At 37.5% G+C, this 12577-nt stretch overlaps 1 protein-coding gene across 1 annotated transcript in view; it reads left to right on the top strand.

The window, feature by feature from the left end:
- The first annotated feature begins 1446 nt into the window (after window positions 1-1446).
- stim2b (stromal interaction molecule 2b) overlaps window positions 1447-12577 on the top strand; it is a 52683-nt gene continuing 41552 nt past the window's right edge. Inside the window, exon 1 of the mRNA XM_057340851.1 lies at window positions 1447-3078. Within this exon, the coding sequence (XP_057196834.1) occupies window positions 2937-3078 (142 nt within the window). The 5' untranslated portion in view covers window positions 1447-2936. The remainder of the gene's footprint in view (window positions 3079-12577) is intronic.

Raw genomic sequence — 12577 nt, 5'->3', positions numbered from 1 at the left:
GCATTTTATCATTTTAAAAACCGTAATTCAGTTTCTAATTTACAATTGTGAAGGATTGCACTCATTATGTATACATTTTCAAATAGGAAATAATAATAGGAAATAATGGCCTGGTTTCATAGATAAGGCTTAAGGCTAGCCCCAGACTAAAATGAACGTGTGACGTGTCTTAACTCAATAAAACTTGCCCAGAAATATCTTAAAATATATCAGTGCCATTGTTTTGTCTCAAGATGCAAACCAGTAATGTATTCTTCGAAGGCATTTTTATAAAAGCGACATAAATATCTTAATTCAACTAAGGCATAGTCCTGGCTTAAGATAAGCCGTGTCTGTGAAACTGGGCCAAAAGTTATTTATATTGCATACAATGTATACATTTTTTATCAATGTTGCCTTGGAATCAAAACCTACGACCTATTGGCTGCTAATACAAAGCGCCTCTTAAACTACATGGACACAGGAGAAAATGGACAAAAAATGTAAAGATGGCATCAGCTATTCATTGTTAAAACAATTTCACACATGGGTACAAAATTACCCTTTTGGAAAGGCAGTGAATCAGGATCGTTAAGCCTGCAGGTAAGCTCAGCAAACTGCCCTGGCCCTCTGGCATCTGCCTCTCTCATTCCCTCTGCGCCTCATATCAAATTGTGCCACTCGTCAGTTTTCTGCACTGCTTTTTGCTCCCCATCACCTCACGCCGGTCTCTCGGTACATCTGCCACCTGTTTACAATGCTTCCTACGCCCCGTCCCGTTTATTACCGGACTTGCTGTCGTCATAGGAACATCATGGCCGCCTCTAGTGGTCAGACTGAACAATTACAGGTGTAATGTGTCCTACGATGTAGTTTAAACGCAGGAAGTTGGGGGAGCCTGCTATAAAATTATTCTTTACAATATTAATTAAACTCAATTTAAATGTATCATTTTTCAAAATTCTGCTTTACAGAACATACATTTTGGCACAGAGACAGGAAATGCAGTCTGAAAACTATGGAAAAAGAATTTCAAAGTCTGCTTTATTGTCAATTCTGCCACATGTACAGTACATACATATAGAGGATTGAAATTGCGTTACTCTCAGACCCACGGTGCATACAAATACAGAATTAAAAATAAATATATATATATATATATATATATATAATAAATACAGATTATACATATATGTCAAATATAACTATAACAAGCAGGGATATTTAAAAAAAAGAAAAAGAAGATAGGAAATGGCAGATAGAGTGCAAAACAGTGAAATACACAACAATGCAGATGTAAGGTAGTGTAATGAGCTGTATTCATCCTGCCAATTTGTATAAAAATAGAAACATTTTAAACTTCACAAAATACTACATTAATTTATAACATATAGGTCTATAATAAATGTCAAAATCGTATTGTATTTGGAACGTTATATTCATTGCACTATAAAGTAATAAAAACAAAGTAATCAATATAGCACATTAATGTTTAACAAATATGCATGAAATGGCTTCATAAGTAACGTTACAATGTAGGCTACTGTTATACTTTCATGTTAAGTATTAACATTTATTTTCCATGCACGGCCATTTTTGTACAAAAGGAAAAACTGTTTCAGGTCACGTTTTACAAAGCAAATTTTGTGTATATGAATGAACAAAACAGTCCTTTTCTCAGCGTTCTCCCGCCGTCTGTCTTTTCAAAGCTCAAGACTCGCTTCCGGTTTCAGCCAATTAGATCCTGCCATGTTGGGAGCGCTCGACCAATCACATTCCACAGCGAGGAGAAAAACTTGGACGATTCAGTGTGTAAATCGCGTGTCGCAATAGAAGAAATACAAGTGGGATGTGTTGAACAATAGAGCAGGGAGGCGCCAACATTCCCCGTCAGGAACTTTCTGGTTTCTCTCCTCCTGCATGCCGATAGTCAAGCAAACGCGCATTATAGACTTAAAAAGCCGTTTCAGTCAAAACCGACTGTTGAATTGGTAGAAATAAAGGCGGTTTTCTGTCAAGAGCAGCCGAGAGCATTCGATCGCATCTGTTCTTCTAAGGGAGACTCACATCGCCGGCGTCCTGTTGTCAAATGATTTGCATACGGACTTCCGCCCCCTGAATTTAGTTTCTGCATCAGCTACCAAAGGCAGTGGGCAGACCTGAGCCCTCATGTTAGACGTGGTCATGCGGACTTGACATTTAAACTCGTCTAATATTTGGACATGAACGGCAGACGCGTTTATTTCGGATTGCCCGGATGGATTTGGATTAAAGGCTACATTGGGATCTGACTCTTTCTTTCCCACAGGCGGTTCACGTTTACTATGCCGGATATCTTCCGGCTGTTTGTGGATGTACCGTGACTGATTTACATTGACTTGCAGTGTAATTTGGGATATGGCACTTTAAAACGCGTCGGACTATAGGCTACTGGGTATTTTCTAGCAGGAATATGTGCTTTTCATCTCTCTGGGGGTGATTTAAAACGGGGGATTCCTCGTCAGTTTGCACTTGTCTCTGGATTGTAAAGTGGGTTACGGGTTTACCCGATACGGCCACGTCTTTCAATCCGATACAATATCTGATGTCTGTTTCAATGTGTCAGATTATAAACGATGGAAGAGTTGGCCATCTCTTTTGGATGGAGTTTTTCTGTGCCTTCTTCTTTTGACGCCTCGGATACATAAATCATAGACTCTGTGTTTTTTAATCGTTGGATTGCCTATTTTGGCGTGTCTTTTAGACTATATTTTTACAGGTTTGGATCTTGTTGTTTATTTAACTCGGTGCTTTTAATGGAACTACAGTTGACATCACACGTTTCTTTCTTGTGATTCAACGCAATCGGAGGATTTTCATAACACACTCGTTTTAATTCCTGAGTGGAGAAATACTGTGTGGTGTCTGTTGATTTATTTGTTTCTCGTTAGAGGCATTTGAAAGCTTCTGCACACACCATGACTTTCTTGTCCGGGGCAGCGGTTCTGTTGCTGCGTGGACTCGTCATCTCTGCGGTATTGGGTTTAGAGAGTTCATACACGAGTAATCTGACAAACCGAGTCACTCCGGATCCAGCAGCACCAGCTGTTGCTCCTACAGGTAAGACCGCCGCATCCCTGTAATAACCGTGGCGCAAATCTACCTGTGTTTATTCTCATAGTAGATAATAGCGAAGGTCAGGCACGAAGAACACATGGTGCTCCATTGTCACCAGTGTTTTGGTGGGTGTTTTAAACAGTGCATGATGCCCACTGTTGGTCTTGATGGTTTTACCCAACCACACATTACGTCTGGCTGCTTTGAGAGAATACTGCTTTTGCATATTGTTTTGCAATTGCTTATGAAAGGGGTAAAAGAAAAGACAAGGCTGGAATTTGCTCCTGTTTCTCCAGTCATTAGACTGCACCTCCATATAGATATAGTATCATTTCATTCCGTAGTTTTACTGCTGTATACTATGGGGCGGTTTCCCGGACATGGTTTAAGACTAGTCCCACACTAAGTTAAATGTTAGAGGCGAACAATTTGTATTAACATATCTTAAAATATATTAGTGCGGTTGTTTTGTCTCAAGATGCACACCAGGATTATTTTTTTGTAAAGTATGTTTTTAAAAACAACTCAAATATCCTAATTTAACTAAGGCCTAGTCCTGGTTTAAGATCTGGTCCGGGAAACCGCCCCTATACATGTTAATCAAATCTATATTGCTGGAAGAATTTGGTGTGGAATGTCCAGATATTGTCATATAACAGGCAGATATAGCTAGATCTCACCTCACGCACACTCCTGTTTCCCCCTTTTTTTTGGAGGAGATCATAATCTTATAAATAAAATATAAACAAATACAAATGGAACAGAGAAATGTATGAATGTATAAACAGACAGGACTGATTCAATCAATCAGTCTGCTCTGATTCCTGACCCCACAGCTGTTTTCTCAATATTAGTCATGAATTTATGACAGTGTATCGCTTCTGACGTGCTGCAGTCTGGTCAGAGCGTTTGCTGAGGACACGGATCAGGGAGAGATGTCAGATTGCTTTCTGTACGGACCTGCAAACTCTTCTTAAGATGAACGCAATTCAGATTTGTGGTCATAATGCAGACTACTCGGGGGAGTTAAAAATCCTGCATGCAAATGGTCATTGACTCATCAGCAAGCAAAGCGCTTGTTTGCCGGACAATTTATTTCTGGTGTTGCTGTAGTTTAGTGCACTCTAATCGGATGTCTGGAATGCTAGAAGTACAGCATACTTGATCAAATAAACGTCAAGATCAGAACAATATTAAATTGTTTGACTTTTGCTAGACTTTATTAAAAATATCTTTGCACTCAAAATAAGGATTTTTAGAGTTTAGCATTTACATATTGTCAATATTTGTCTTAACCCTCGGCCAAAGTGACATTTCATCTCACATTTCTCATAACATTATTTATTCTCATATTGTTTTGGCAACTGTAATTAGTGTGTAAATGCATCTCTTAGCAGCAGTAAAAAGACTTTTAGACATTTATGACACTACAGTATGATTTTCTGTAATGAATAGATGGAAAGGGGAATGTATTCAGTATTGTTCTCCAGCTAGTTGAGTTTAGTTACTAACTTTAAATATAATCAATGAGTGAGGTGTTTTTATGGCACACTGCTTTTAAACTAAGTAAATATTAGTTTTAAATAATTGTTTCACTCTAAGTGTTTCCTCTTCCCAGAAGAATAAGCTAGAGGCAGAGCAGGTCTGCATGCACGTACTGTAGATTCTGCTTGGACACGATACTTGGGAATTGTGTTTTGCTCATTAACTTGTTATAAGCACAAACATCTGTGTGAATATCAAATAAAAGTTCAAGCAAACTAAATTACTAAATTAAATGCACTACTTGTCTTAAATCTTTCATCAGTTACAAACCCTCGTATCATTCCAAACCTGTATGACTTTCTTCTGCAGACCACAAAATATACTTTGAAGAGTATTGGTAACCAAACAATATTGACCCACCTTGACTTCCATTGTATGGACACGAAGCCACAGGCACATTTTTCAAAATTACTCTTTTGGTGAACCCTTCCTTTAATACAAATTTTCACAGATTAACATCTTATAACATCTTTGTTATACATAATATATCAATAATGGTGTCGTCATTAAGATACAAACCTGCAAAGGCAACAGAAGGGAGATCTTGTGGTGGTTAGTGGGAGACAGCAGATAGATACTGTATGTGGTATTCTGTAGGTATGTGCGCTACGACTAATTTGATAGTCGTTTAAACTAAAGTTTTGTAACCATGTAGTCGACTAGTCTAAAACTAAGAATAGCCCAGAAGGCAGTCCAAATACTTTGCGTAGGGCCTATGAAATACAAATTAAAGACTAAAGAATGTAGGCTAATAATCAAACTGTTCATATATTTAATGTAGCTAAAACAGGCATATGTGTTCCACTTTCCTTACGTTATAATCAGTAATATTTCTGCATTTGCTTATGCGCCAACACTGACTGGATCGTTTTAGGCTGGAAGAAGTGAACGATGAGCATTTCGTCGCTGTCGGGTGGAATCCTTGCATCTCCAAAACCATTATTTTTCAGGAAATTAAAAAAACTGCATATTTTTTGAGTTATTAAACATTGTATCGTTAAAGTTGGTATTATACCTTATATTGCTATCATATACTGTTGTGTACCAACATTAACACAACATTTCCCCAAAACCATGTTTAATCGGAGATACAAAGTTTATGACTTGGGAGCAGGGAGATACGAGATTACGCTGTCATTGATAAGAATGGTACGGACACAGACGTCGCTGCTTCCAGCAGTGTTCATCAAAGTCTGCGGTCGCGTTGAGCCTTTTGACAAGAGACGAGGCTTTAAGAGCTAATGAAAGCTAATGATTGTGGTTACATACATCTTCCTAAACTCTATTTTAAACGTTAGAGCTATGAGTGATTAGTGATGGGAAGTCCGGCTCTTTTCTGCGAACCGGTTCTTTCGGACAGTTCGTTTCAATGAACCGGTTCAAAAGACCGGTTCACCGATTCTCTTACGCTCTGACGTAATGACGTCACTCGCCCTGACGAAACGCGTCAAGTCTAGACTGTAGTATCATCCCGACCAGCTGGGATGAAAATACACTCGGCATATTCAAATATAAACCAAAACCAGTAATCAAAACTTCTGTCAGTTAACACATCACGTCTTGATCTGACACGTTTCTTGTGCACCCAAATAGGCACAGTGAAGTGCAGCAAACTATGACATTTTAAGTCTTAAAGATAAAAAGTGAATAATTAATCTTCATCAGCATTTTACAGAAACTATATGATCCATGCATAATTCAATACGATTTATGTGTTATTAAATAAACTTACGCTTTGCCAGATTGCTCCATATATTTTAAGTCCTCGGTTAACGTGCGCTCGTAACATTAGCACAGCATCAGTTGTCCACACTGTTCTGTAGCCTCACGGTGAATCACGCATGCTCACTATCATTAGCTCATCGGTTCTCACTCACGACCGACTCGGACGTGTCCGAAAGAGGCGGCTCTTCGGTTCGTGTACTGCTGAATCGAAAGCTGTTGCAACCGGCTCTTGACTCGAGAACGAGAACCGCTCTAGCAGTGGCATGAACGTAAACGGCGCTGCAGATTGGTTTACTTACAGTGATAAGGCAGTAATAAAGTCCTAAACATCTTTCCAACGTGTTTTTAAAGGTTTAAGAACTACAAGTGATGTAATACAAAAAACGATGAGCTGACTAGGCTGTCTAATAGGCGGAAATTAGCCGAATCTGCTCGCAAACTTGCCTTCGTGGCTCACGGGCTTCCTTCTGCACCGAAGCATTACAGCTATCGATTTTTAACAAAACAGGCCTACTCAAATGTATCTAACCTATTTTCACTCATTATTGTCTAAAAAACTTTCAATCAGGAGACGTAATGCCGAGAGGCTCCCGCGGAGTGAAGAAGAGGTGGTTACTAGACTTCTCAGACAGTTGAAGTGTCCAATGGAGTTAAGAGATTTGCTCTCAAGCTATTTTCAACACTTTAGATTGGTTAATAATTTGTAAAAAATAACAGACCCACATGGGGACTGACCAATAGCATCGATATGTGAAAAAATATGATATTGACCAAATTTGGACATAGGAGGTTTCCGCCCCACAGCGACGATTTGTTTGCCTTGCTGGTCTGTGCCTGTGCCTGGGCTTCAAATATGTAGCCTATGCAAAATCTATTTTATTTTCTCCTTTAAGTCTGTTTTTTTACTCTAAAAGTTTAATTAAAATTTAGTCATCAAATAAAGTTTAATTTTAGTAAAAGTGTGTCTATTACACGGAAATCACGAAACTTAAGATATTTAACAACAATTAATTAAAAGCTTAAAAACTAATGTTTCATTATTTGTTTATTTAAATGTTGAATGAAAAAAACATTGCTTTTTTAATTATGTCGCAATTTTTAAGTAGCCTACAATTGTTATAATTAGGGTAGGCCTATAGCATATCAATTCTCAAACAAGATAGCCTACATTATATCATGTTTTTATTATTTATAAAGCAAAGCAATGTGTGTAAACAAAAAAGCGAATAGAAAGCAATGAACAAAAAGTACAGAACAAGCAACAGAATGCATTTGATCTCGCAGACTCGCGCAGAGCGAATGTAAAAGCAGACTGCCCATATTAGCTAATTTATAGGACATACATAGGCTAAACACTCGAGTCTGCATGTGATTATGATGTTCATATTATTTTACATGTTCTTGTTGAGGAAATGCAAGCATTATGATCGGATGAAAGTCGGCTCAATGTTTGTGAACAATATCGCCGTCTGAGGAGTCTGCACAAACTCTGCACGGGCACACAGATAACAGATAACAGTGCTAAGCGATCATGTTTATTCAAGCGCTTTTTTGTGATAAACATTCAAATCAAATAAATTTCAAAGTTCTGTGAATCTAGAAGCTGAGATATTCTCATCTCAGTTTTATTGAGTGTGCTCAAGATGTATTCACCACATTTATTCTGCCATCAAATAACTTCAATCCGTCTTTCATGCATTTTAAATATTAAAATATTGAAATGTATTATTAAGTAGACCTAATTGTTAACATAACTGTATGTAGCTTATGTAGCGTTTTATGCCTGCATTTCAATATTTTATTCCGCATCGCGTCAATAAGAACCCAATACAGTATGGTTACGCATGGCTCCAGTGAAATTATTATTATGCCACTTTGAAATGACATACTGTAGTTTGCTTAAATTAAACCTACCCATTTCCTCCTTCAAAACACCCCCACAACTCGTCTTTCAAGTGGTCATCGTGCTGCAATTGGCACAAAGAAAATGCATCCTAGATCTGACCTAAAATTAAAACATTTCGTTCCTGATACACTTTTAAAGACTATTAATAATTATTTTTTCAAACATATTGTTTTAGTATGTAATTTAAAAGGGTTTTAAACGAAACATTAAAATGAAAGTCATTTAAATGATAACATTTTGTGTAATTTTTTTGTGTAATCGACTGTTGTTTTCAATGTCGACTAGTAGGAGCTTACCATTTAAACGACTAGTCGATTAGTCTCGCACATCCCTACACAGCAAAATCGCCAGTGTTAAAAAAGGTCAAATTTCACCGCATTTATGATTTTAGACGATCATAAATGCGTTTTTTTAGCTTTGAGAGTGTGGATTATATATACACTGTGCGTGTTAATTTGACCTTTTTTAACACTGGCGATTTTACTGTGTAGTATTCTGTTGGATTAGCAGTGTGTATGAGTTTTGATCTAAAATCAGAGTTTCAACTGTTGGTAAATTTGTAGCCGGTTTCTCCGAGAGTGTTGAGGTCATGTGCGTTTGTGCGTGCTGGGACTCAAACATCCCTGCTGGAATTGACCCAGCGACCCATTTCCCATTCAGAGTTTGGTCATCTGCTACTTTGCAGGATGCCACTGTGATTGTGCGTGTCTGTGTAAGTAAGAGAATGACACAATATAAACAATGTGTAAAAATGGTTGAATATTTTGTACAGGGGAAAAAGAGGGAAAGGGAGAGCATAGCAGGACAGCCGTTGTAAGTAGTTGAGTTCATTTGTTGCATGCGAGCCGAGCAAGTGTGCTTGTTAACTTGTAAGGCTTCCAATTGTAAGCACGATAATGGTGGAATTTCCTGTATCACAGATGATTATCAAATCAAGTGTGCTCTAAGTGATAGATTGATAGTGTGTGGCCTACTTGTAAATGATTTTGTTTGTTTTTAGGTGATCCATTTATTTGTCATTATGATTTGTCTGGCAGTATGAACTGTCTAACTTGTCATAAGTCTTGCCAAAATGTTTCAATTAGCGTTGGAGTCTTTCACCTGGCCATTCCAACATGTTTCAGTACAATTTACACCTGTGATCGTAGTTGGGACACAGCAACAGCAATATTCTGTTGTTCTAGATTCCCAAACTTTCTCGACTATAAGATTGCCAAAATAATGATTAAGAATATGGGATGAACTTTCGTAAACTCTCACTAAATGCCCAAGATGGTGTTGGTCACAGGGTTTTTCCTGGCTCAAAATGAGGCGGAGGTGGTGCCATCCTGATCTTGTACACACACACGTAGGCCTACCGTACCTTTAAGTGGCTTAACCAAAGTGACTTTGAGTTTGACATATTAAAGTTCTAATAAAATTAGATAAAAAATGACAATTATTAAGTTATATAAAACATTACTTTTATTCAACCAAACAGAAATGTTTTTTAATCAAATAAAGCTTTTTTATCATTTCAACTAACTTTTCAGCCCACAATAGCCAACTGAATCAACCAGCAAAGCTCATTCACATCTTGCATTCTCTGTGGTTCATTTTAAATGATTTAATGATCTCTTATATTCGCTAGTGACTGAAAAGTTCAATAGTTTCAATGAATCGGTTCAAATGAGTCATTCGTGCACGAGTCGTTCTAAACACAATGTGCGTTCATACTGGCGAACTCGCTGTGTACAGTATACGCTGATTCAACGATCCAACTGCACAGCTAAAGACATTACAATGATGTACGTCATGTTAATTTAATAAATTTCAAGAAATTAAACGTACTTGGATGCAAAACAAACAGCCGTGAAACACAGGATGGCTCTTGTTCCGCAACTCTTTTTAGCGCCTCAGTGTGCTGATAACGAAACAGCGCCGCCACTGTGGCGTAATGTCTCAACTGCAGTTACAAATGACAGTATGATAAATGCACGCAGCATTTCTTGTGAAGACTCGCAACATAATTTGGGCGAGAGTCTGAGGCGGCACGACATTTGACGGAGGCGGCCGCCTCCAATTTCTCTATGCAGGAAAAACCCTGGGTCAATAGGCAAGTTCTTTTTTCCCCGTTCTTATCCATCAAGGATTAATTCAAATTTTGTTTGGGGACGTACGTTTGTTGAATAAGTTGACAGATGTAATCCTGTTAATGGTATTCCTGTGAACATGGTTTTGGTCACATTCAACTGCCTTTGTGTATTGAGACTGTTTAGCATTTCAACAAACAAACCACCTCTCTTAGAGGGACACATTGTCCCGGAAGTATGATTTCATGGTCGCTACTGTTCAAGTATAAAAAACTTTGTTTTGTAGTAGAATATAGATTTTAAAAGATTTTTTGTTCTTTCATCAGTGTTTCTTTTATTTAGGAAACCGTCTGAGGTTATGTCTGAAAAGTTTCTTATTTTCTCTTTAGACGTACCTAATGACATTACATTAGTTACACGTCAGAAGCAAACATTGTAGTGAAAGCGGCAAATATTCACTTGCTGGTTGCATCATGTCAGCCATGACATTGAAGTCAGACCAGTAATGCAACATTTTTTTTAACATTCTGATAAAGCAGGATTTACATTAACGTAATTTGTGATCCACTAAAAAAAGGTAAACTCTTAATTTCCCTTTACCTTAGTAATAAAAATATATGTTTCATTTTTTTCTTAAAATGCTCAGCCTGTAATAAACAATTTGAATGCCTCAAATGTTAATGTATCTAGGAATTCTTTGCATTTTTCTGCTGTTATTCATATTCTTTACCATAATATTATTTAAAAAAAAGGCATTGGTCATGGTTTGTCCAAATTTGTGTGCCATTATTAGCTCATGATCTAGTAAAGTGTTATGACAGAGGATTTTTATAGAACCTGCTAATGATTTCCGATGAGATCTAGTGGAACAGCGTCACAGGTCTGCTCAAGATGGTTTGTCAGATGTGATCAGTTACATTACTAAGTCACAGCTTGGTAATATTCTGTGTACTTGATGTCATCCTAATACTATGAGCTAGACTATACTCTCCTTAAAGGTCTTTAGTTAAATGCCTCAGAGTCCACATTAGGGCTGCAGCTATCGGTTATTTTAGTAATCGAGTATTCTACAGATTTTTCCATCGATTAATCGGGTATTCGGATAATAAATACGTTTTCTTTATTAAGGAGCAACTCTAAATATACAAGAGAAAATAAGACGGGTCTCTTAAAATGAACAACTAATTTGTTTCCTTTTGAGAAAAATTAACATTTATTGCTGAAGTTGCATACATTAATATCTGTGAAAACTAAACCCATTTAGTACATTCCATTGCCATATTACATTCAAAATGCAATATAGGCCTAATACAAATGTATAAATATGAAACTTTAATAAAAATAGAAAGAATAATTTCTAACTAACTTCAGCTTATGCATGATGCATTTAGTTTATCAAAATTAGTTTTTTTTTACTATTAAATAGTAATATATTTTTCCACATAAAAGTACAGAGTTAACCGGACTTTTATTTTGGCAGGTCGTAGGAAGACGCTTGTTTTTTAGTGTGTTAGCTTCACTCAGTAAAATGTCCGTGAAATAAACTCTCAAGAGCAACTCTGTGTTCATGTCCTCATAAAGCGCAGACAAATTCATGAGCATCACGCGTGTAGCACGTTAAACTGTGCAGTTCATTCACTCAGACACGCAGATCAGACAGATGTTATGTGTAAATAACAGGATTCGGCGTCCACAAGTCCGCATCTAGTTTTATGGACTCAATGCAGCCGGAAAACAAGTTTCTCTCGCAAAATAGACTAAAACTAAGTAAAATAGCAGTTCACCATTTCAATAAGCTCTCACTTATTTATCAGCATGAGAAATACGTGTGAGCGTGTGAACAGGCTAAAATGCGTGTCTCATGGTGAATGCGTGAGACTTGAGAGCCCTGTCACATGAATAGAGTTTAGCGGGCTGTGCGTCAGTAATAATGGTCCGTGGGGAAACGCAGTGCTCTGTGTGTACTGTAGTTAAATGGATTAAACGAGGCTTTTTGTATTGCCTCGATGATTTTTTGTATTCGAATTACTCGAGGAATCGTTTCAGCCCTAGTCCACATTAGTACCCAAACAAGCCTCTCTTACATTCTGGTTTTTCAGGCTAAATAGATGTTCTTGGTTGCTTACAAAAGTGTTCTTACAGATTATTACATTTTATGTGCAGAACTCATTGCCATGATGTGAGGATGCTGTAGGTGATTGCCAGTGCTTTGCAGTTGATGGGGTTTTCTGGGTGGTAGCATACTGAAAAGTGA

The sequence above is a fragment of the Triplophysa rosa genome, linkage group LG1 (assembly GCF_024868665.1).
Source record: "Triplophysa rosa linkage group LG1, Trosa_1v2, whole genome shotgun sequence".
Classification (NCBI taxonomy): Eukaryota; Metazoa; Chordata; class Actinopteri; order Cypriniformes; family Nemacheilidae; genus Triplophysa; species Triplophysa rosa.
Note: the sequence above shows the minus strand (reverse complement) of the source record. Positions and strands in the feature narration are given on the sequence as shown.